General features: G+C 45.7%; 5 protein-coding genes across 9 annotated transcripts; 3 read left to right on the top strand and 2 right to left on the bottom strand.

Moving 5' to 3' along the window:
• Nucleotides 1–1,602: 1,602 nt before the first annotated feature.
• On the top strand, nucleotides 1,603–2,184 carry LOC120689275 (AAA-ATPase At2g46620-like). Its single transcript, XM_039971582.1, has one exon. It carries the CDS (start codon nucleotides 1,603–1,605, stop codon nucleotides 2,182–2,184), a length of 582 nt encoding a protein of 193 aa, XP_039827516.1.
• A 700-nt stretch (nucleotides 2,185–2,884) lies between these two features.
• Nucleotides 2,885–7,005, top strand: LOC120689811 (adenylosuccinate lyase-like). The gene is made up of 10 exons (XM_039972228.1): nucleotides 2,885–3,133; nucleotides 3,232–3,414; nucleotides 3,554–3,769; nucleotides 3,867–4,049; nucleotides 4,633–4,854; nucleotides 5,028–5,144; nucleotides 5,271–5,414; nucleotides 5,584–5,685; nucleotides 6,110–6,178; nucleotides 6,505–7,005. Exons 1-10 carry the CDS (start codon nucleotides 2,972–2,974, stop codon nucleotides 6,736–6,738), a joined length of 1,632 nt encoding a protein of 543 aa, XP_039828162.1. The 5' UTR covers nucleotides 2,885–2,971; the 3' UTR covers nucleotides 6,739–7,005.
• Nucleotides 7,006–8,169: 1,164 nt separating this feature from the next.
• On the bottom strand, nucleotides 8,170–9,013 carry LOC120689812. The gene has a single exon (XM_039972229.1). The coding sequence runs from the start codon at nucleotides 8,795–8,797 to the stop codon at nucleotides 8,504–8,506; it is 294 nt and encodes a 97-aa protein (XP_039828163.1). The 5' UTR covers nucleotides 8,798–9,013; the 3' UTR covers nucleotides 8,170–8,503.
• Nucleotides 9,014–10,499: 1,486 nt separating this feature from the next.
• On the top strand, nucleotides 10,500–14,499 carry LOC120689809 (probable pre-mRNA-splicing factor ATP-dependent RNA helicase DEAH2). Of its 4 annotated transcripts, XM_039972224.1 has the most exons (7): nucleotides 10,500–10,957; nucleotides 11,472–11,659; nucleotides 11,807–12,891; nucleotides 13,175–13,300; nucleotides 13,442–13,680; nucleotides 13,769–13,887; nucleotides 13,980–14,499. In XM_039972224.1, the coding sequence occupies exons 1-7, from the start codon at nucleotides 10,667–10,669 to the stop codon at nucleotides 14,098–14,100; spliced, it is 2,169 nt and encodes a 722-aa protein (XP_039828158.1). In that variant the 5' UTR covers nucleotides 10,500–10,666; the 3' UTR covers nucleotides 14,101–14,499. The 4 variants fall into 4 exon arrangements, 2 of the variants coding, with proteins under 2 accessions (XP_039828158.1, XP_039828159.1); XR_005681442.1 differs by having other exon boundaries at nucleotides 10,505–10,957; nucleotides 11,759–13,300; XM_039972225.1 differs by lacking the exon at nucleotides 10,500–10,957 and having other exon boundaries at nucleotides 11,481–11,659; nucleotides 11,759–12,891.
• A 286-nt stretch (nucleotides 14,500–14,785) lies between these two features.
• On the bottom strand, nucleotides 14,786–19,540 carry LOC120689810 (protein REDUCED WALL ACETYLATION 3-like). 2 transcript variants are annotated; one of them, XM_039972226.1, is made up of 15 exons: nucleotides 19,353–19,540; nucleotides 18,529–18,620; nucleotides 18,088–18,222; nucleotides 17,930–17,986; nucleotides 17,777–17,849; nucleotides 17,431–17,589; nucleotides 16,799–16,948; nucleotides 16,469–16,724; nucleotides 16,265–16,380; nucleotides 16,059–16,145; nucleotides 15,897–15,985; nucleotides 15,731–15,793; nucleotides 15,576–15,632; nucleotides 15,370–15,466; nucleotides 14,786–15,294 (listed from the first exon to the last, which is right to left on the bottom strand). In XM_039972226.1, exons 1-15 carry the CDS (start codon nucleotides 19,422–19,424, stop codon nucleotides 15,136–15,138), a joined length of 1,662 nt encoding a protein of 553 aa, XP_039828160.1. In that variant the 5' UTR covers nucleotides 19,425–19,540; the 3' UTR covers nucleotides 14,786–15,135. The 2 variants fall into 2 exon arrangements, with proteins under 2 accessions (XP_039828160.1, XP_039828161.1); XM_039972227.1 differs by having other exon boundaries at nucleotides 14,787–15,294; nucleotides 18,088–18,219; nucleotides 19,353–19,424.
• Nucleotides 19,541–21,245: the final 1,705 nt, after the last annotated feature.

Genomic DNA, 21,245 nt, shown 5'->3' with positions numbered 1-21,245 from the left:
GGCGGAGATGCGATGCGCTGTCGAGGGTCTCGGCGGGGAGGCCTCAAGCGAAGCGGAGATCACTCCGCGGGTTTGAGGGGCCTCGGATGGGCCGTACCGCGGAGCTGGGCCGTAGGCTGAGTGAGGACTGGGCCTCCTTGGGATCTGGAGAGGATTTGGGCGTTGTGGGCCCGATTGCTTGATTGCGTTTTGCGTTTTGAGGGCGATTTAGTCCCTGGATTATGGTGCCCCTAATTGTGGTACCCGACAGAAAGTAACTTTGTACCTCGTGAAAATTATAAAAATTAACTTTTTGATACATTAATGTTACAAAAAGTAACTTTTTTATGATCCACGCCTTTATTAGAAAAAATAACTTTTATACTTCGTGAAAGTTGAGAAAAAGTAATATGTAGTATATGAATTTTAGAAGAAAAAAATAACTTTCTAGTTCATGATAAAATGTAACATACTAATAGTATACATGATATGAAGTAACCTGTGACTAGTTTATATGGTAGAGGAAGTAAGATTTGTTTTTGGAAAAGTAATAATACTTAAAAGTTAAAAAGTAACATTGCAGTATATTAATTTTAGAAAAAGTAACTTTCTGGTTTGTGAGAGAAAGTAATTTGCTAATAATATACATGATATGAAGTAACTTGTGACTAGTTTATATGGCGGAGCAAGTAAGATTTATTTTTGAAAAAATAACTTCACCTCTTTGAGCCAAACATATTCAAGCGGAGCCTTGTTTTGAAAACTCTAGTTAAAACGATCTAATGGTATAGTCGAATTTTGATTTTAATACGTGGTTGGAGAATTATTGATTTTTTACATTGGGATTGATATGCACATGCTTATCATGATTCACATGCAACATATAGAATGGTAGGGCTAGGGGTTCTCCACCGACCATTATCTCGAGAGCTCTCTCCCCGTAGCCAGGTCCTCTAATTATGGTGATTTTTAAAGATAAAAGACATTGAAACGTGACAGTTTAGTGGAGGTGAGGGAATAATTATGGTGATTTTTAAAGATAAAAGACATTGAAACGTGACAGTTTAGTGGAGGTGAGGGAATATGCTTACATTCCAAATGAACGGCTGCTGCCCAAAGCAATTCGAGGAAAACCGCCCGCCACCATTTCTCCCGAAACTCGAAATCCCGGCCCGAAGTTCCCAATCCCCGCCGTCAAATCAAATCACCCAGACGTCCTTGCTATGGTTAAACCCCGGCACCAAGCCACCAACGCCCATTATCCCCTTGAGTTAATTCCTTCTATGCCACCGAGAAATATAACTCATCCTTTATGTGCCATTAAAAAATAGCTCATCCCCTCTATGCCACTAGTTTTAGTTTTCCATCCTTGTGTGCCATTCCATTACTCTTAGGCGTTAGTTGGGTCGTTTGCAGGCGCGCTCCGTGCTCTCGTCCGCATCCAGGACCAACGGGGGGCTCTCGCTCCAGCTCGGCCCGGACCACACCGCGCGGGACTCCCTCGGCGCATGCCTCACGTGGACCAACGCTGACGGCGAGCGCCTGGTGCTGCGCGTGAGCCGCCACGACAGGACACGCGGGCTACACCCCTACCTGCAGCACGTCTAGTCCGTCGCCGATGAGATGGAGCAGCGCCGGCGCGAGCTGCGTCTCTTCGCCTACACCGGCGGCGTGGGTGTGGGCGCGCCGCGGTGGGCATCGGCACCCTTCATGCACCCGGGCGCGCTCGATGTGGTGGCCATGGACCCGGACCTCAAGGCCCGTGTCCACGAGGATCTCGAGAACTTCCTCAAGGGCCGCGCCTACTACCACTGCCTCGGCCGAGTCTGGCGCCGGAGCTACCTCCTCTACGGTCCGCCGGGCACCGGCAAGTCCACGTTCGCGGCGGCCATGGCGCGGTTCCTGGGCTACGACGCCTACGATGTGGACCTATCCCGCGCCGGCGGCGACGACCTCCGCGCGCTGCTCCTGCACACCACCCCGCGGTCGCTCATCCTCGTCGAGGACCTAGACCGGTACCTGCTGCAGGCCGACGTGGACGGCGAGACGAGGGTGCTGAGCTTCATGGACGGCGTCGCGTCGTGCTGCGGCGAGGACGGCTCGGTGCATGAGGCCAGCACCAGCCGCTCGCCCCTTTCCGACCGCCCACCGCTGTGTCTTGTTCGGCCGCCCGCCGCTCACCATTGCCCGCCCTTGCGCCACTGACGGTATGTCGGCCTGCTGCCGAACAAGACACAACGGTGGGCGGTCGGAAAGGGGCGAGCGGCTGGTGCTGGCCTCATGCACCCGCAGTCGCGTCCTCGCGCGCCAGAGGGACGCGCGCCGAGCAGGCCGCGAACGTTGGCTTCGCGCGCCGGCGGCGCCTCGCAGGACGAGCACCGACGGGGCAGCGGGCGCTGGCCTCGCCTGCCGGCGGTCGTGTCCTCAGCGCAGGGCCGTGGGGGCTGGCCTTGCGCGTCGGCGATGCCTCCTCCGCGCAGGGTTGCGGGCGCTGGCCTCCTGCTGGCGTGGCACGCCTCATTGCCTTCGCCGCGTGCCTGGCGGACGGCATGAGCTGGTGGTCCGGTCGGCGCTTTAGATGACCAGCTGCTCGACGCGCGGCATGAGCTGGTGGACGGCATGAGCTGGTGGTCCGGTCGGTGCTTTGGACGACCAGCTGCTCGACTCGCGCGGCATGAGCTGGTGGACGGCATGGTGGACGCTGGTGGACGGCAGGCCACAACAGCGTCAGACACAACTAACGGCTGAAACTGATGGAACGACATAAAAGAAATGAAAAATTAGAAACAATGGCATTGAGAAAACGAATATATTTTTAATGGCACATAAAAAATAGATCTAATTTTTCAATGGCATACAAGCAATTAACTCTTTCCCCTTCCACCCATTTTCCTCACGCCGCACGCCTCACCGGCCCACCCGCAGCCAGCCCCCGCCGTATCCTTCCGCCGCTACTAGGGTTTAACACAACACCCGCCGCGCCTCTCGAAGCATGTCGGCGCCGCCGTCGCTTAAGCTCCCGGCAACCGTCGCCGCGGCCTCTCCCCGCGCGGCCGCCGCCCCGAGGGCCACCGCGCTCCGCAGCGCCTGTGCCCGCCCGACGCGGCGCCTCCAGTTCTCAGCCTCAGCTGCCGTCGCCGGAGCTTCCACCGAGGTGATGAGGCGCAGCTTCCCGTAGAACCGCCCCAACTCCAGCTATTCAGCAGTACTGATGCTTGTGACTTACGGGTCGTGTTGTGTTCTATTGGCCAGATGACTGATGATAACCTGGGCTGGGCGGAGAGGTCGCTGGAGGAGCTCGGCAGCTTGCCGGACAACGATACGTTCTGCCTGATGGCACTCTCGCCGTTGGATGGGCGGTACGATCGCTTCATCAAGGACCTGATGCCCTTCTTCAGCGAGTTCGGACTCATCAGATACCGTGTCCTCATCGAGGTATCTGACATTTAATTTAGCACGGTTTGTTCTCCTAGTGTACAGTATATCTGCACCCAATCTTGGTTCGGGAGTGGAATGGTTAAGAGTGTGCCTCTTCTATTATTGTCAATTTGCTTATCTTAGGTGCCTTCTGCAGGTGAAGTGGCTACTGAAACTTTCTCAAATTCCTGAAATCACTGAGGTGCCGCCATTCAGCGAGGAGGCCCAGCTCTTCTTGAATGAGATTGTCCAGAATTTCGGCATTGATGATGCGAAGGAAGTGAAGAAAATCGAGAAAATAACAAACCATGATGTGAAAGCTGTTGAGTACTTTCTGAAGCTGAGATGCAGCTCAAATCCAGAGATTGCAAAGGTATGCTGGCCTTCAGGTTGCAACCAGGATTTTAACAGGTGGAGTATTTATTTGTGGTTAGCCTTAAAGCTGAGTGATATTTTGAACTACTTCCCAGGTGTCGGAGTTCTTCCATTTTGCATGTACCTCTGAGGACATCAACAACCTGTCACATGCATTGGCTCTGAAAGAGGGGGTAAATGGAGTTATGTTCCCTGCCATGATTGACATATGCAAAGCAATGTGTTCCTTGGCAACGCAAAATTCAGCCTACCCTATGTTGTCTCGAACTCATGGGCAGGTACGAACTATGAAGACACCTTTATTGTATCACGAGTAATAGTTGCCTGTACTGTTCCACAGTAACAATAACAAGTTTTTTTGTACCCTGATTTTGAGGTGTAACTTTCCATAGGCAACTGTCAAAGGCCTTCTATGTGAGATAGTATGGTATAAACAATTACCAATTGGAGCCTTGTTTTTGCTTGTTGTTGATGCAGTAAGGTGATTCTGATTAATGATAAATTGATAAGTTCATAACGAAAAGAATGGAATCGTTTGGTTGATCAACTCACTCTGCTATTCCAAGACTACAGAGATGGAGTACATTCTTTACCAACATCGACTAGGAAATTCAAAAAAATATTATACTATTTGGTCGAATATTCTTCAAACATTTCATTTGTACAGGAAAATTTGGGGGGTGGGGGGGGGGGGGAGGGGGGGATTTATATGTCTAAGTAAAAATTCTGTTCTTCAGCAGGGTCACTTCGTAGAGTTAAGCTCAGTAATTCTTTCGATGCAACAGCCTACCCAATTACTTTGCTCGATTGCTTGTTGCTTTTGGAATACTATCTTGAATTGCTTTCAATTCTTGCTTGTAGCCAGCTTCACCAACAACGGTGGGAAAGGAGATGGCAAACTTTGCAGCCAGATTATCTGATATAGGGAAGAGTTTCTCAGAGGTGAAGATACTAGGGAAATTTGCTGGTGCTGTTGGTAATTATAATGCCCATGTGGTTGCTTATCCAGAAGTTGACTGGCCTAAGGTGGCAGAAGAGTTTGTTAGATCCTTGGGTTTGCAATTCAACCCTTATGTGACTCAGGTGATTCATATTTGTTATTTTGATATTCAATTGTTTCTCATTTTTCTCTCTGGTCTTCAATGTTCTTGTACAAATAGAATCTTTCCCCCATTATTTACCTTATTATGTTTCACAAATACTACCGTGATCATAACCATCAACATTGTTCTAATGCAGTGTTATCCTTTTTACAGATTGAGCCTCATGACTACATATCAAAGCTCTTCAATCTATTCATCCAGTTCAACAATGTGTTGACTGATTTTGATAGGGACATGTGGTCCTACATATCACTGGGCTACTTCAAGCAGGTAATTGTAAAAGGGTTGACTGTTTGAGGGAATTACATTCTTACTGCAAGGGGAGAGAAGAAGTAATGATCGTTGCTTCATATCTTCCATTATAACTTGCTACATCTTCTCAAATTCTGTTTTCAGATACCAAAAGCTGGCGAGGTTGGTTCGTCCACTATGCCTCATAAAATCAATCCCATTGATTTTGAAAATAGTGATGGCAATTTGCATTTGGCGAATGGCATTTTGTCTGCTATAAGCATCAATCTGCCGATATCCAGGCTGCAGGTATTCCCACTAAATCTATGTTATCCTTCAATTTTATTTTCCAACCTGAGGTGTCAAAATGAAAATATGGTGCTTGTGGTACTGCATCTATGCAAGGTTGGAACTTAGCCTTTATGTTTCATCTTGGTAGCATCTGTACTAATGAACCACTATGTTATACCATTGACAGCGTGATCTGACAGACTCGACTGTTCTGAGAAACTTGGGTGTGGGATTAGGTCATTCTCTATTGGCTTACAAAGCTACAATACGTGGAATCAGCAAGGTTCAGGTACATGGCCCAGAGTTTGTCCTTTCTTGCATCATATTTGATATGATTGTACCTTGAATATTGTTCTTGTACGCATGACTTTCAGTTTATCATTGTCATTTATCAAGTACTTGAACGTTGCTTGAGCCACCTCACGACTAGCTCTTTTCATAAGTTTTGGTGTAACAGGAAATGCACACTTAAGTTTGTTGAGATAGGAGACTTTTAGGTGTTTACCCAGCTATTATTTACACCACTCAAGTTCATGATAACTTACCTAGTAGGATGAGAATATCCCTTTGTTCAGTGCTTAACTGCATATACTTGCATTTTGCCATTGCATGGGATTATCAGATGTTTACCTGCTTTGCCATTAACCTTAGATGAACTCGGTTAGAGTCACATGCACTTTTAAGTAATTATGATGAATTGACTGTTTACACAGGTGAATGAATCACGTTTAGCTGAAGACCTGGAGAAAACTTGGGAGGTCCTTGCCGAGCCAATACAGACTGTAAGACGTTCTGTATTCTTGTGTTCATTCTCCCTTGTGAATTTTGGTTCTGCTTTCCATCACCATGGTCAATCCTATGCTTCAATAGAGTAGTTGTACTATTAGTTTGTCAAAAGTTTGGATGGATTGAGTTGCTATTATTTTGTCAAATGTGCTTATTGTGTGATTGCCTTGATATTGCATTAGCTTGACTGAATCAATAGCATTTCTAGACGCATCATGGTATTGCCAAATAACTTCAACTTTCAACTATCAAAGCCAGATCGATTATCGTTCCCCATCAAGTATATATCACATTATCATGTTATTTTTATTAATGTTTGTAGGTGATGCGGAGATATGGAATACCTGAACCTTATGAGAAGCTGAAGGAACTGACTAGAGGCCAAGCTGTCACCAAGGATAGCATGCAGCAGTTCATTGATGGTCTAGACATACCAGTGGAGGTTCGATCAAAACTTGCAAAGCTAACCCCACATTTTTATACTGGACTGGCAGAGGATTTGGCCAAAGACATTAAGAAGTTGGTTGATCTAGAATTTGGATTCAAGATCAAGTGAGCTTCCATTTTAGAAAAATGGATAATCATCTCCACAATTTTTTCTTTTGACAATGATGGTGCAAAAATAAAATAGTGGAGCTCCAGAAAACACTAATCTGTTGAGGCCTCAAGAGATTGCCTGCCACGCTAATTTCACCTGGTTCTCATTTAAAATATTTTTTGGTACATGTAAAATGCTGCTCATGGAATCGTGCCAGCTGCCCAGCTGTATCCTGAGGGAAAATTATCAAGCTAAAAGTGCTTTATCGATTTTTATTAATAATTAGTCTAGTCGTGTTGCAGCGGTCAAAGTTGAAATGGCTCTAGAAACTAGCCAACTACCGTATACGTTTAGGCTGCTTCTTTCAGTAGTCTGCTTGTGTTATCTTCTCTTTTCGAAAGCATTGAGATGGGGCAAAAGGAAACTTTGGATATCGTTATATACCGCCTCGGTTCTACACGCATTTCCCGGTTCGTGATTCGTTTGCAAAGCAATAATGCTCAATGGCGACAGGAAATGAGCTTTACGAGGTTGCCAGCCAGTCAGCCACCCATTCGGAATTGACGCCAAGTTGTGATACTGATACGATTTTGTTCATCCTTATCCGGCATTGTTCAGCACCCACTACAAGCTTCCAAGAGGTTTTTTTTTTTTTCTGGCACGGAGGACGGAGGAGGGCCTTGCCCCTTGCGTGCGTTCTACTTGCCGTTGCCGGCCGTGTTGGCTGCCTCTGGACTCTGGTCGAGGGAGGTGTTCTAGACTCTGGAAGTTCCAGGGTTCCAGGCTTCCAGCCGACGCGCGGCCGCGGGGGCGGCCTGGGACCACGGCTCCTGTGCGTTACGGTTGGGAGAACGACTGCTGCTGGCTGGCAGGGTGGCAGCTGGGCATCGCCGCTGTGCCGGTGTTTTTTTGGCAGGAACGTCGAGCGCGACGGCGACACGAGTCGTACGTGGAGCGGCCGTTTGTCTCTACTCGCTTCGCGGTTACATGTGGCGCGCTGCGTGGTCCTGCTGTTGGGCGGGTGCGGTTACAGGGATTGAATTGAATTCGATGGCATCATCGGACATCACGAAATCGTATAACTCTTCAGCCTTTACCAACAACAGAAGTCGAAACAGCCGTGAACTACCTGAATTGCGGACGAAATGCCTGAAGAGAGAAGTCTGCTTGAAACCGAAATTCTTGAACTACCTGAATTGCAGGACAAAGTACCAACCAGCCCGTGCGATGCTTCGCAGGAATTTGGCCGAACAACTGTGAAACACGACCCGTGCGATCCAGATGGTGTCCTGGGCTCCTGGCCCTGGGTCTTGGAGCCGCGGATAGGACTCAACAGTAGCACGTGACTTGTACCAGTGTGCTGCAACCTATACCAAGCGTACAATTCAACGCCAGAGTACGTATGATAATTTGAGACTGAAACGCAACGTAAGCCATTGACCCGGCTGATTCAGAAGAAACTGAGATATTTTGCCGCAAATAAAGTCGCCTCCGCTCCCACCACGCAACTACATCTCCCCCACTAGTTCTTGCTACAGCAGCGCGCATTTCTGCTCGTTGTCAGGGATCCCCAAATGGGCAAATGGCGCAGCACAACCGACACTCAAAATCCAATCACAAAAGGCACATCCTAATTATCATTACCATGGCAGTAACACAGCTAATTCATTCATACCCGACGGACGCAGCTAATTCACCACAATCACACTCGGCAAAACGAAGAAATCGCGCGGGGGAATCGTTCGTACTGCCGGCAGCGCGGAGCTCGTCGGAGCCCCGCGCCTCAGAGCGTGCAGCCGCAGCAGAGGAAGAAGCAGCACATCATGGAGACGAGCGCGACGGACTCGACGGCCGTGACGACGCCCCAGAGCGCGGCGTCCACCAGCAGCGGCACGTCCCGCACCATCTCGGGCCACCGCCGCGCCGCCGCCGCGCTCAGCTGCTCGGGGCTCGACCACTGCCACCACTCCTGTACCCGGAGCCGGAGGTGCGCGGGCGGCGAGGGGAGCGGCGCCGCCAGGCTGGGCAGGCCCAGGTCCGGTGGCCACCGGAGCATGGACACCAGGCTTCCCCCCATGGGACGGCCGAGGGCCGCGGCCGGCCCCGCGCCGGGCAGGCTAGTTCCCCTCCCTCCCTCTCGGAGTCTCTCGGTCTCGGTCCCAAGCGCGCGGTGCGTCGGCGGCGGCCCGGCCGTCGGCTAGGCCGGTCGCTGTGGCCGAGCGGGTTGTCTCGATGGTGGCGAATGTGATGGGCTGATGGCTGGGTAACGTTTTTCTACTTCTACCTCCGTCCCGTGTGTGGCGCGCCGTGCTAGCGTGAGTGACAAGAGTCGCGCGGGTTTTCTGCCACGAGGGTCACATGGTGGTGGGCCGCCTGACCGAGGGCGACCCGTGGTGGTGCCCTGGGCCTGCAAGGCCTGGTGCGTTCAGGAAGTGTTGTTCGATCCATGGCCCAGGGCCCTCTTGTTTGTGTCGTGGGTCAGTGAAGACCTGCTAAAATTTTGATACAAAATAATTTTTCTCGAGGAAACTTCGGTAATTTCTCCCTGCGAATTTCAGTGGAACAAGCTCCAACACGCGCAACAACAAATCAAGCAACCCCTCACTTAGACCGCTAGAGGGGGAGTTGCATATATACGATCTAGTCCATCGCCTTATCTCCTTTGCTGAACACCTGCCGGACCTTTTTGGAGATAAATGAAAGGGAAAGGATAATAACACACAAACACAATTGAAGCAAATAGACCAATGGAGATAATGGCGTAATAAGATGACACTTGTATGTGGTGCTCAATTTAAATATGTATGTTTCCATGAGTCTGCAATATGTTATTTCTTTTGGTGAAATTATTTCAAACTGGTCCATTAAACATCCATGACGATCTGAATGCATATTTATACTAGAAAACGCAGTTATGGACGTGTTTTAGAGGTTGCACATTTACACTACCGTGTGTGTGAGTATGAGATTATTGTTTTCTTTCATCCTTCTTTCATCCCAAAATTTAACCATTTATGAGTTTATTTTAAATTTGGGCCTTGTTTAGATGCATAAAAGTGAACCTGTAAACCATTGCAGCACTTTCGTTTGTATTTGGTAATTATTGTCCCGTCATAGGTTAACTAGGTTCAAAAGATTCGTATCGCAAATTATTGACAAACTGTATAATTAGTTATTTTATTTAGCTACATTTAATACTTTATGCATGCGTTCAAAGATTTGATGTGATGTGGAATCTTGTAAAGTTTTGAAATTTTGAAGGGAACTAAACAAAGCGTTGGTTAAATTTATTATAAGAGTATCACCATCAATTGCATAAAAAAGATAAACCATAAAAATAATTTTGAGATAATAAATATTTTTATTATAAATTTGATCAAATTTATAATTATTTACCTTAAAACAAACTCAATATTGCATAAATGTTAGGCATATATATGTTTTTTTTACGATCACTCTATTCGGTTGATTGTGGCTAGTACCTTGTGTTAATTTATAGCACTGCTGGCTGGCTGATGGTTGATACTGATTTGATGTGAGAAAAAATATTGTTGGTTGGCTGGCTGCAGCTGAACAAAGCAAATATATGTTGCCAATATTTTTTTTCCCCAAATAGATGTTGTGTAACTTGGTCTCCCGTCTCCCTCTGATCTTCCTCCATTAGCAAGGGCGAAAAGCACCGTCGGGACCCCGAAGGAACCCGCCTTCGTATCTCCAAGAACCCGCTTTCGCACCGTCCTATACTTCTACCGCTCGGCGGCGCCTCAGCCTCACGCGCTCTCGCGGTCTCGCCGACCTAGTATGTCTGTGCAATTCCCAAATATAAATCGAACGACCCTTCCAGAACCAAGCTAGGGTTTCGCCTCCCCCCACCCTCCCGCTCTCCCACCTCTCCTCCCGGCCACCGCGCGACCGCCGCGCCGCTCTCGCCGCCGCCGCCGCCGCCATGGGGACGGAGCGGAAGCGGAAGGTGAGCCTCTTCGACGTGGTCGACGAGACCTCCGTCTCCGCCAAGCTCGGCCGCGGCGCCACTAACGGCGCCGCCGCCGCCGTGGGCGGGGCCAACCCCACCGTCAACCGGTGGAACGGGCGGCCATACTCGGCGCGGTATTTTGAGATCCTCGAGAAGCGACGCACGCTCCCCGTGTGGCAGCAGAAGGAGGAGTTCCTTCGCGCCCTCCGCGACAACCAGGCCCTCATTCTCGTCGGCGAAACGGGAAGCGGAAAGACCACTCAGGTGCAGCAATTCGTGCCCCGAGACCCGTACGCCTTTGACATTCTTGATTAGTGTTTGCTCCTAATGTTAGGAAAAAGCTATCTTAAAGGTTAACAGCCTTTTGCTTTGGTGAATTGTTCAGATATGGTTCTGCACTTGCTTCTGTAACTGAAATCAGGCTATTGCTCGTTTTGTTCTTGCGATGTTTGTCTGTCATTCCTGCAATTAGTTGTGATGATTGATTTGTGTCATGTTGAATGTACATCCCCTAAGTAGGTACTTGGATTACTTGAATGTTTAATTTCTGTAATTGTATATTTTTTTGTTAAGGTTAGGCCATAGATGTTATAGAGCTACTCACTTCTGGGCAAGGAAAATTGGTCAGGTCTATTTGTGTCTGTGTATAACAGAGGCGAGGCTATGCTTGATCTTAGGTTCACTGTAGCTCGATATTTTTTCTTGTTACTGTGATTGTGGTGTTTCTGTCATTCTTGCTCGGTTAGTTGTGATGATTGATTCACGTTTTGTTGAACAGATCCCCCAATTTGTACTTGAGACTGAAGGCCTGGGTAACCGTTCAATGGTTGCCTGCACTCAGCCGCGGAGGGTTGCAGCAATGTCAGTCTCCAGGCGTGTGGCTGAGGAAATGGATGTTACTATTGGGGAGGAAGTGGGATACAGCATCCGTTTTGAGGATTGCAGCAGCCACAAAACTGTTCTCAAGTAAGCCTTTTGAGTCTTAATGTTTCATCGAAGAGCATGATTAGATGCACTATCCTTTTGGCAGATTGATATGAAGTGTATGTTTTCCTTCCTTTTTAGGTATTCTGATCTAATCATGTTGTGTTGAACACTATTGCTTCCTATCAGATATTTGACAGATGGTATGCTTCTGAGAGAAGCAATGGCAGACCCACTTTTAGAGAAGTACAAGGTGATTGTTCTTGATGAGGCTCATGAGAGAACATTGGCAACAGATGTTCTGTTTGGGCTTCTGAAGGAGGTTCTAAAAAATAGACCGGATTTGAAGCTTGTCGTTATGAGTGCTACCCTTGAAGCAGAGAAATTCCAGGGTTACTTCAGTGGTGCACCATTGATGAAGGTACCAGGGAGGCTTCACCCGGTTGAAATCTTCTATACTCAAGAACCAGAAAGGGACTACCTAGAGGCTGCTATCAGGACAGTTGTGCAAATACACATGTGTGAACCTGCTGGTGATATCCTTGTATTCCTTACAGGAGAAGAGGAGATTGAGGATGCCTGTCGTAAAATTAACAAGGAAATTAATAACATGGGAGATCAGGTTGGCCCTGTTAAAGTTGTGCCTTTGTATTCTACGCTGCCTCCAGCCATGCAGCAGAAGATTTTTGAACCTGCTCCTGCCCCGTTGAAGGAAGGAGGCCCTCCTGGGAGAAAAATTGTTGTGTCCACAAATATTGCTGAGACATCCTTAACTATAGATGGTATAGTTTATGTGATAGATCCAGGGTTTTCCAAGCAGAAAGTTTACAACCCAAGGATAAGGGTGGAATCCCTCCTGGTGTCACCAATTTCCAAGGCAAGTGCTCATCAGAGAGCTGGTCGTGCTGGAAGAACGCAGCCTGGAAAGTGCTTCAGGCTATACACTGAGAAGAGTTTTAATGAGGATTTGCAACCACAAACCTACCCAGAAATTCTTAGGTCGAACCTGGCAAATACAGTTCTTACCTTGAAGAAACTTGGAATTGATGATTTAGTACATTTTGACTTTATGGATCCTCCAGCACCGGAAACTCTTATGAGGGCTTTAGAAGTTTTGAACTACTTGGGGGCACTTGATGATGACGGTAATCTAACACAGTTAGGTGAAATGATGAGCGAGTTTCCCCTGGATCCACAAATGTCAAAGATGCTTGTCATCAGTCCAAAGTACAACTGTTCGAATGAGATCCTATCAATATCTGCCATGCTTTCAGGTATGTCAACTTCAGGTCACCAAATTGTATTTCTACAAATGAATTATTACGCTTATCTGGACTGCTTTGCTTTTCAATGTTGTTCAAGCAAAGTGCCAGTTTTTCTTGTGCACATATGGCTGTCATCAGCAACTGTCATTCACCTGGCTTCTTGAGCTATTGGTCGAAATGATCATACAGTTTAGGCTGATGCAGATAGTTGCTGTTTGTTGAGTACGTCTCGCCTCTTTGCATCTGCTGACCACCGTGGACTTCGTCTGTTATTACTATATTCTTTCTCTAGTACCCAATTGCTTCCTCCGGCCTAGGGAGGCTCAAAAGGCTGCTGATGAGGCGAAGGCTCGGTTTGGCCATATTGATGGGGACCATCTCACGCTTCTGAATGTATACCACGCATACAAGCAAAACAGTAAGTCCATAATCCTCATTCAATTAGGGATGCAAATAGGTATCGTAGTATTTTTGGCTTGTCCTACCATGAATACAAAATTAATTACCAGTTCAGTGTAAAGTATTCTATGTAATAACAATTTTCTTGTTGATGGTGCAGATGAAGATCCCCAGTGGTGTTACGAGAACTTTATCAATGCCAGAGCACTTAAGTCTGCGGACAACGTCAGACAACAGCTTGTTCGCATCATGACTAGATTCAATCTCAAGATGTGCAGCACAGACTTCAATAGCCGTGAGTACTATGTCAATATCAGGAAAGCACTGCTTGCAGGGTATTTCATGCAGGTTGCTCACCTGGAGCGCACTGGACATTACCTGACTGTAAAAGATAATCAGGTCTGTATTTTTCATGTTCAAGATAACTAATGTCTTAAAGCTTTCATGCTCAGGATGAAGTATTGCAATCTTAACTCTTCATCACCAGGTCGTCCATCTTCATCCCTCAAACTGCATGGACCATAAGCCAGAGTGGGTCATCTACAACGAATACGTCCTGACAACTAGGAATTTCATCCGCACAGTCACAGATATCCGTGGGGAATGGTAAGTTGATACTACCTGAATAAAGCTGATCATACATTGATGTTTAAGCATTTGAAAGACATCTTGATGGTTTTTCTGTGCCTTGTGCTCAGGCTGATTGATATCGCTCCACACTACTATGATCTGAGCAACTTCCCGTCATGCGAGGCGAAGCGTGTTCTTGAGAGGCTGTATAACAAGCGGGAGAGGGAAAGGGCCACGAACAGAGGTTGAAGATGATGCTTCTTTTTTGCCCGGTGCCAGTGATTGTGCTGCCAGTTAAGGGCCAGAGCCAGAACTCAAGTGAAGCCTTTGCCGCGTCCACCCTGATACATCTTGCCATCTAGGCCCCCACCATAAGTAGGCACCACATTTCATCAGCTTGGTGATTATTTTGTAAGAATTATCAAATGTTTGCTGATGCAACTGTGTAACAGCGTCGAGGTTATATCTTTGTTTTTCTTCTCTTAGAAAGGTAGTGCAGATTGATCGGGTATCTGTCTCCGTATAAATGCGGAGAAGACTTTCATTTTCTTATTTTTGCCATTTTGTACCCGGTTTCAATGAGAACATGCTGATATATGTTCGTAGTTTTAGCTCTTATGCAAACATTTCCTGGTTTTTCCTCTTTTCTGTGACACGGTGAAGTATATGTACAAGTAGCATGTCATCTAAATATACGTGCTAACAGGTGCTACTCCAAATACTCAATTGTTGAAAATAATCTTCATTGTAGAACGGTAGAAGTGACATTTTTATGCCACCCTTTTTGTGTTGACAAGTCGAATTAAGGCGCTCTGTTCTTTCTTTCTATCCTTTTTGTGTTGGCACGTCCATGCAACACGGCTTAAAACAAGCACATGGGTATCCCATAATTCCGATCACTTCTATCAACATCCGAGCATATAAAACGAGAATCGTCGAACTTCTCATCACCATTCTGTCTATATTAAACAAAAATTGGAAACATCTGATTTCAAAAGCCGACGTATGTATCTCAACGGCTATACAGGAATATCTATTCTTATCATATCCCCTTCTTGGGGTTGGTTCTCTCGTATGTTACACTCAGATCTTCTGTTCTTGTGCAGCCCAGCTCGATTACTTTTCACCAAGGAACTCAGGCAAAACTTAATCCAGTGAAAGAAATGGCAGCTTTCTGGGCAGTGCATGACGTGTCGACCTTGAATTTGCCCACAATTGAACTGGCCTAGTCAGTGAGCTAGAACACCAAATAGAACACTTGAAAATGGAAAAAAAAATGATTTCCTAGTATCCTGCAATGCCAACTAGAACAAATGATACACAGTATAGTGCAACCGAAATGGCAATGCCTGCTACAAAATTGTACGAGAGGCGCTTGTTGTCACGACTAGGTACAAATGCTATCTTCAAGGTATTAGTCAATTCAAAGAGCCTGTGGGAAACCTGTGGAAATACATGAAAGCATAAGTTGCTGCACAGTAATGCCTTCAATAGCTTACATAGGGAAGATCTACATACCGCGACATATATAGCAGTAGTGAGCATGAAATTGAGCAGTGGGTAATTTGGGACTATTGACAATAGCCATTTCGGTTGTCCATTGGGCACCCTTGATCTGAAGTTAGTTTAACGTAAATGAGACAATTGCAGTCATAAAAAATTTGAACTCCACTTTTTCTCCAGTGGTGCAAATGGAAGAACAAAGAGGAACAGCATATTGTTACCTGAGCCAGATGTGGAACTGAGATATGTATGTCTCCAGTGTAATCTTTCCCAGCCAGCTAGAAGAAGCAATGAACAAATACATGAATCACATTCCTACATCATGGTGTAGCTCAATGATAAAGGTAAAATGCATTACAAAAAAAACATTACTTACGCAAATAGTGTGAGAGAGAAGCCCCTGAATTCCTGGGTGAAGTTGCGTAGGCATATGTAGACACTTTTTGAGTAACAAGTGCACAACAACCATGGAACAAATCAGATCTTGCGCACTTAACAGTTACTGACCCAAACAAAATATATTGGTAAGGTGAGGTACATACGTTATGGGGATCCAGGATGTATAGGGATGTAACTTGTTGTATGTAATCTTATCCAGCTTATAAATGTATTCGTACCACAAATAACCAGCCTGTGATCAATACACGTGTTATAAAAAATAAGATAGTTAAAAGATTAATTTGGCACGTTTGTTTGATCAATACCATCAAAGATATTGTAACTATCGAGCCCTTAATATAGAGTTTGGTTCTCAGTTCAGTTTCTTCCAGCTTCTCCATCCACTTCTCAACCTGACAGATAATATTTCATCAACGCTTTTCATGCCAAGTACAACTTCTTTAGTTTAAATAAACAGAAGTACAGAACAGCTATATTACACACAAATGAAAATAGAAGGTTGGAAGCATACAGTTGGGTGGTAATACGCATATATCATCCCCACGATCCAAATGTAGCGATCCAGTCCAGATCGGAATTGCCACTCATGCAACCGGGGGAGATCTGGTTTAGAAGGATCAGTATAGCCTGCACCCAAAGGCAAATAGCACCATTCATCTTTGGAATGGAAAACACGTGATATGCACAGTACAAAAGGTTTTGGAAGAAAACTGACCTAGAAGAAGCGTAAATGGGCTCCATACTATGTCAAAGACACCTGGAACTTCCCATACCAGGATAACAACCAAGAAGCAAGCAACAAATTTCATTGCCATCACCGATCTAATCTCGTTATATTTGTTTAGAATTCCAAGAGCACCATAAACCATAAGGGTGAAAAGGGTGTGCATAGGGCAAATATAATAGAGTGTATAATCATTGTTCAGGACAATGCAGCACAATATAACAAAGAAATTGAGGCGCCACATCATCTGTTAAAGGTGTAACCACGTTAGGAAAACTCCAATATAAAGAATCAGGAACTAGTGGGGGCGTAAACATGCACCTGAGCAAACCTTCCGAGACTGAAATCCTTCCTCACATAATAATAAGAGAAGTTACCAAATCCAGTCATCCAAACATATGCAGCAATAAACACACGGATTGCATTGTAGATCTCTTTAGCGTTGAAGTAGTGGTACATCAAGAATAGCACCTGGAAATTAGACAAAGTAATGCTGAAAACTGTTGTGGTGTTGCTTGGACTAAAGCACAGAAGTTGAACCCAGTACTGTCCATACAAGGAAATTCCTGAGGAAATTATCTACAACTTAGGGCAGAAAAATGAACCATCACAAGGCAGTATAGTGGAAAAGTTAGCATGGCAAAAGATTTTGGTGCTAGGACCAGGTCAAAACCCCATATTTCACAACAGATGCGAATGTCCAAATAAGCTTATCTGCAACTCAAGAGAGGTACATAAACCATCATGACGCGATTACAGTATGCATGTTAGCGGTGCCAGATGAGAGTAGATGCTTATAACCGCATACATATATTCCTGTAGTTCTGATATACCAATGCTCATGCATGAACTGTAGCTATTTACCCAACTATGTTTCTGGGGAATAATATAAGAAGACTATGTTTCTGTGGAACCAGGACAGACCACAGAAGAAAGATGAGAATGATAAGTACCTGCATCCAACCCTTCCATTCTTCGGTTTGATGCCTGTTCAAGTACAATATAGATTTTCCTGTGAACGCAGACTTGTCTTGATGGACTTTAAAGGAAGTCATAGCTGCTACAATAATGAGAAGAAAGTAGAGGAAAAGGAACAGGTCTCGGCTGTAATTCTGCAGATGCAGCATACCAATAAAAAGGGTTATTGAGTTAAAGCATAACACACCATGCATGCACCTTTCATGCAATCAATCTGAATAAGTAAGCAAATCTGGAAAGCTCTAGCAAATGTCAATTTTACTAGTATGTCACTTAGGCACATGGCCAAACTTTGTGTAACAATTATAAGCACAAGAATACCTTAGCAGACTCTCCGAGTAAGTCAGTACGATCACATATGTAAAAATAAAGTAGATACCCTCCAAACTCAGATCTGAAAGAATCATTGCAACTCAGTTACCAGACTAATGCAACCGTAGAAGCAAGATTATTGAAGGAGCAACTGTAGCTTACATTGCCCTCAGTGTTAAACGATTCTCCAGAAGAAGCATCTGGTCCATGAAGAAAAGTCTGTTGAACCCAACAGTTTTTTCTGTCAGAGACTCAATGCCTTTTGAGCCCTGATATCTTAACACATAATATCTATTGAGAAATTGAAATTCAAAGAGAACCTGAGCATTTGTGATGTGAAGGAAGTATAAGCTGGCTTTGCAGCTACAGCTTGGCCACCCTCCTCCAACAGAAGTGTTTGATCTTCTTTGACCGAACTATTATCCATCACTGCTAAATTGACATCCGAGTGTCTACTGACAAAGATGAAGAGGCAGAAACTCCAATAAGACTCCTTATTGAAGGTTATTGTGATGTTACAACACTGTAGTCTTATTCAAAGCAATATGCAAATGGTGCAGAGCAATAGGCATTCCAACACAGAGGAATAGAATACAGAATGTATGGCAAGAGATGGACATCTAAAGCTATGTTTCTTGTAATTTGTAACAGAAACAGAGTTCTTCACGAACAACACACGAAAGAGCATATAATATTATAAAACACAGCATCCAAGAAGACAGAAATCATGGATTCTCATGATCAAAGCAATATATGCTTACGTTTTAATAGAAGCAGCATTCTTCCTATAAAAGAGAACCTCAGCATATGCCCAGGCTGCGAAAACCCAAAGAAACCCCAGAATAGCAGAAACCTGCATGGAGTACAAAGCAAGTTCACTTAGTTACAGAGATGGAGGTCCCAAATAAAATACACATCATATTGCATGAACTTAAAGGCTTCCTTAAGGTCCAAGATCTCCAGATCCACTGACTATATATGGAAGAATTGCACATTCTCCAACATTTAAACCCTGAACCCGGAATTCACTGATTTCCATTCGGTGCTTAAACTACATGGAAATGGAATGCAACCTGACCAACGCTACTTGAACAGAAAAAACAAGCCACAAATGCCAACCAGTGATTCCCTATCTCAGAACATCACCTCAGTATCACCATATGACTTGCATTAACAGTAACTTGCACCAACGGAGCAAGCGCAGCCAGCACCGAACAGTATTTCAACGATAACATCATCCCTCAAATTGGGCAGTTACTCCGTAAGACGGCAGCATATGATGCCAATCGCCGAATTCGCGTGAGAAATTTCACGCGTATCGCGTCTCCAGCGCTTCTCCGTCTCCATGATCACTAAAAGCCCAAAACCCAGCCCGCGATTAAGCGTCGCGACCGCGTACGAACCCACACCCGACCGCCCCACTCTCCAGCCCCCCGAACCCAAATCCACCCACCCACTTCTCCAACCCCGCACCCATCGCCTCCAAACAACGGCAATCCCCAAACCGTTTGGAGCAAGCGAATGCCGGCGGCCCGGCGCCAGCACGCGCCCGGGAAAATTCGAGAAGGCGCGAGTTAGGGCTCACCTGGCCGGGCGTGACGGAGGTCGAGGCTGCCGCCATGGCGAGCCCGCCCGCGGACGCGACGGCCTCCGCCATTTCCCTACAGCATCCGCCGGCCGGGCCTCCGCTCGGATCCAAACCCGAGCGAGCGAGCGACGCGAACAGAGGGGTACGGAAATTAGTAGGTGGGTGATAGAAAATGCTTCGCCGGTTTAAAGCGGAGGGTGCACGACCCGACGGGGGCGTGGGGTGAGGGACTGGGAGCCCCGCGGAGACTGACGCGTGGGCCCAGGAACGGATTTTCTGTAGCAGCCGCGGTCACTGACAGTGGGACAGGGAAGAAGTTCCCAGGGCGGCGGGGCCCGCAGCCGGTGGAGCTCAAGTGACCGTGTAACTAAAAAGGAGATTGCTTCAGAAAACCTAAAAAGGAGAGCGGAGTTGGGTAGGTTCTGGTGAGAAATTAGAAAAATAAATTTCCTTCTCTTTCCGACTAGAAATGCAAGATTCAGAATACATAAATAACTTGTAGGATTTACGAAATGACATGGGTGCCCCTGTCGGTCGCCTGGATCTTGCCGCGTCGTTCTTGCGGCAGTTCTGCATTTCTTATTTCTCTCGCGTTTACTTGTGTTTGCGTTCTCGATGATTAGTATATACTACCACGTAACTTTGATCTCTACGTGCTCTGCTCTCAGATTTCGATGCACTGAAAGCAATTAACGCATCGCCCAGCGGAGTCAGCTCGTCTCACTAAAAGCATCAGATTCTGCAGACAGATCTTTCTCCTGTCAGTATAATATTCGACCGCTATTCATAAACAAACTCGGAACTATCAGCAGTTCAGCACTGTATCTGTATGTGCCGGCAGTTTCATTTATGTATGGAGGCACCAAAGAAAAATGCAAAACAGGCTTGAAGTCAACTTGGGAAGGAGAGGATTGTTCGGAGATCCGAGGCGATATCTTTTACCCTGGTGTACGTGGTGAAGAAGTTGGAGTTCTGTTGTGAGGCTTGGAGAAGGCTCAACTTAGTAATGCGTTCGGCATTGGGTGGTCAAGGACTCAAGGCGATGAATTGATAGCAACTTCCACCTTTCATTTGAAAAAAAAAGCAACTTCCACCTTTGCTTCTGCGTGGAAAGTGGCTGAAGAGTCCATTGTTTGGTGGCGCGCGTCCTAACTCAGCACTTCAGAAGGATGGGGCTCGTATCGCATGTACTCCATCTGTTCGTCTATATATGACGTTGATAATTAGCTCAATTTCGAGCTAACCGGCATTATATATAAATGAACAGAGGATGTAAATTAGTAGCTAACGTAGTTTGCATTCACAGATACGAATTTTCTGTTATACCTAGATAAGATTGTTCATTTTCTGGTACGCGATATGTTGGTGTCAGATTGCCGGTGAAGGGTAGGATTGCAGCAACGAACCAACGACTTCATGGGACTGCAACGAGTTCGGAAATGGTACGCAGTTAACCCGCGACCGGTCGCGCAAAGCGCACAGCGCGCGACCCCTTCCCTTTCGGATTCAACGCACGTTTCCTCTCCCACTAATGAATGTCGCTTTCCACCTACAGTATGGTGAGGGTTCACCTCCAGATTTCTTTTTTTTAATATGAAACTTCTTCAAATAAATATTTTATTTCCTTCGTATGATCTTCATTTTGAATACTAATTGTATCATTGTGATCTACATGATGAGACGAACAAAATTAGATCTCACTTGCATATATTTTGAACACGTTTTGCAATAGTAGCAACTTATATGTAAATTTGAGTTTGGTATTATTGAAGTATTTGCTACAATATATATATATATATATATATATATATATATATATATATATATATATATATATATATATATATATAAGTTGTCACACATATAAAAAAATATTTATAAGTTTTTTTA

This window comes from Panicum virgatum, chromosome 9N (genome assembly GCF_016808335.1).
Source record: "Panicum virgatum strain AP13 chromosome 9N, P.virgatum_v5, whole genome shotgun sequence".
Classification (NCBI taxonomy): Eukaryota; Viridiplantae; Streptophyta; class Magnoliopsida; order Poales; family Poaceae; genus Panicum; species Panicum virgatum.
The sequence above is the reverse complement of the archived record's forward strand: the minus strand, read 5'-3'. Positions and strand labels throughout refer to the sequence as shown.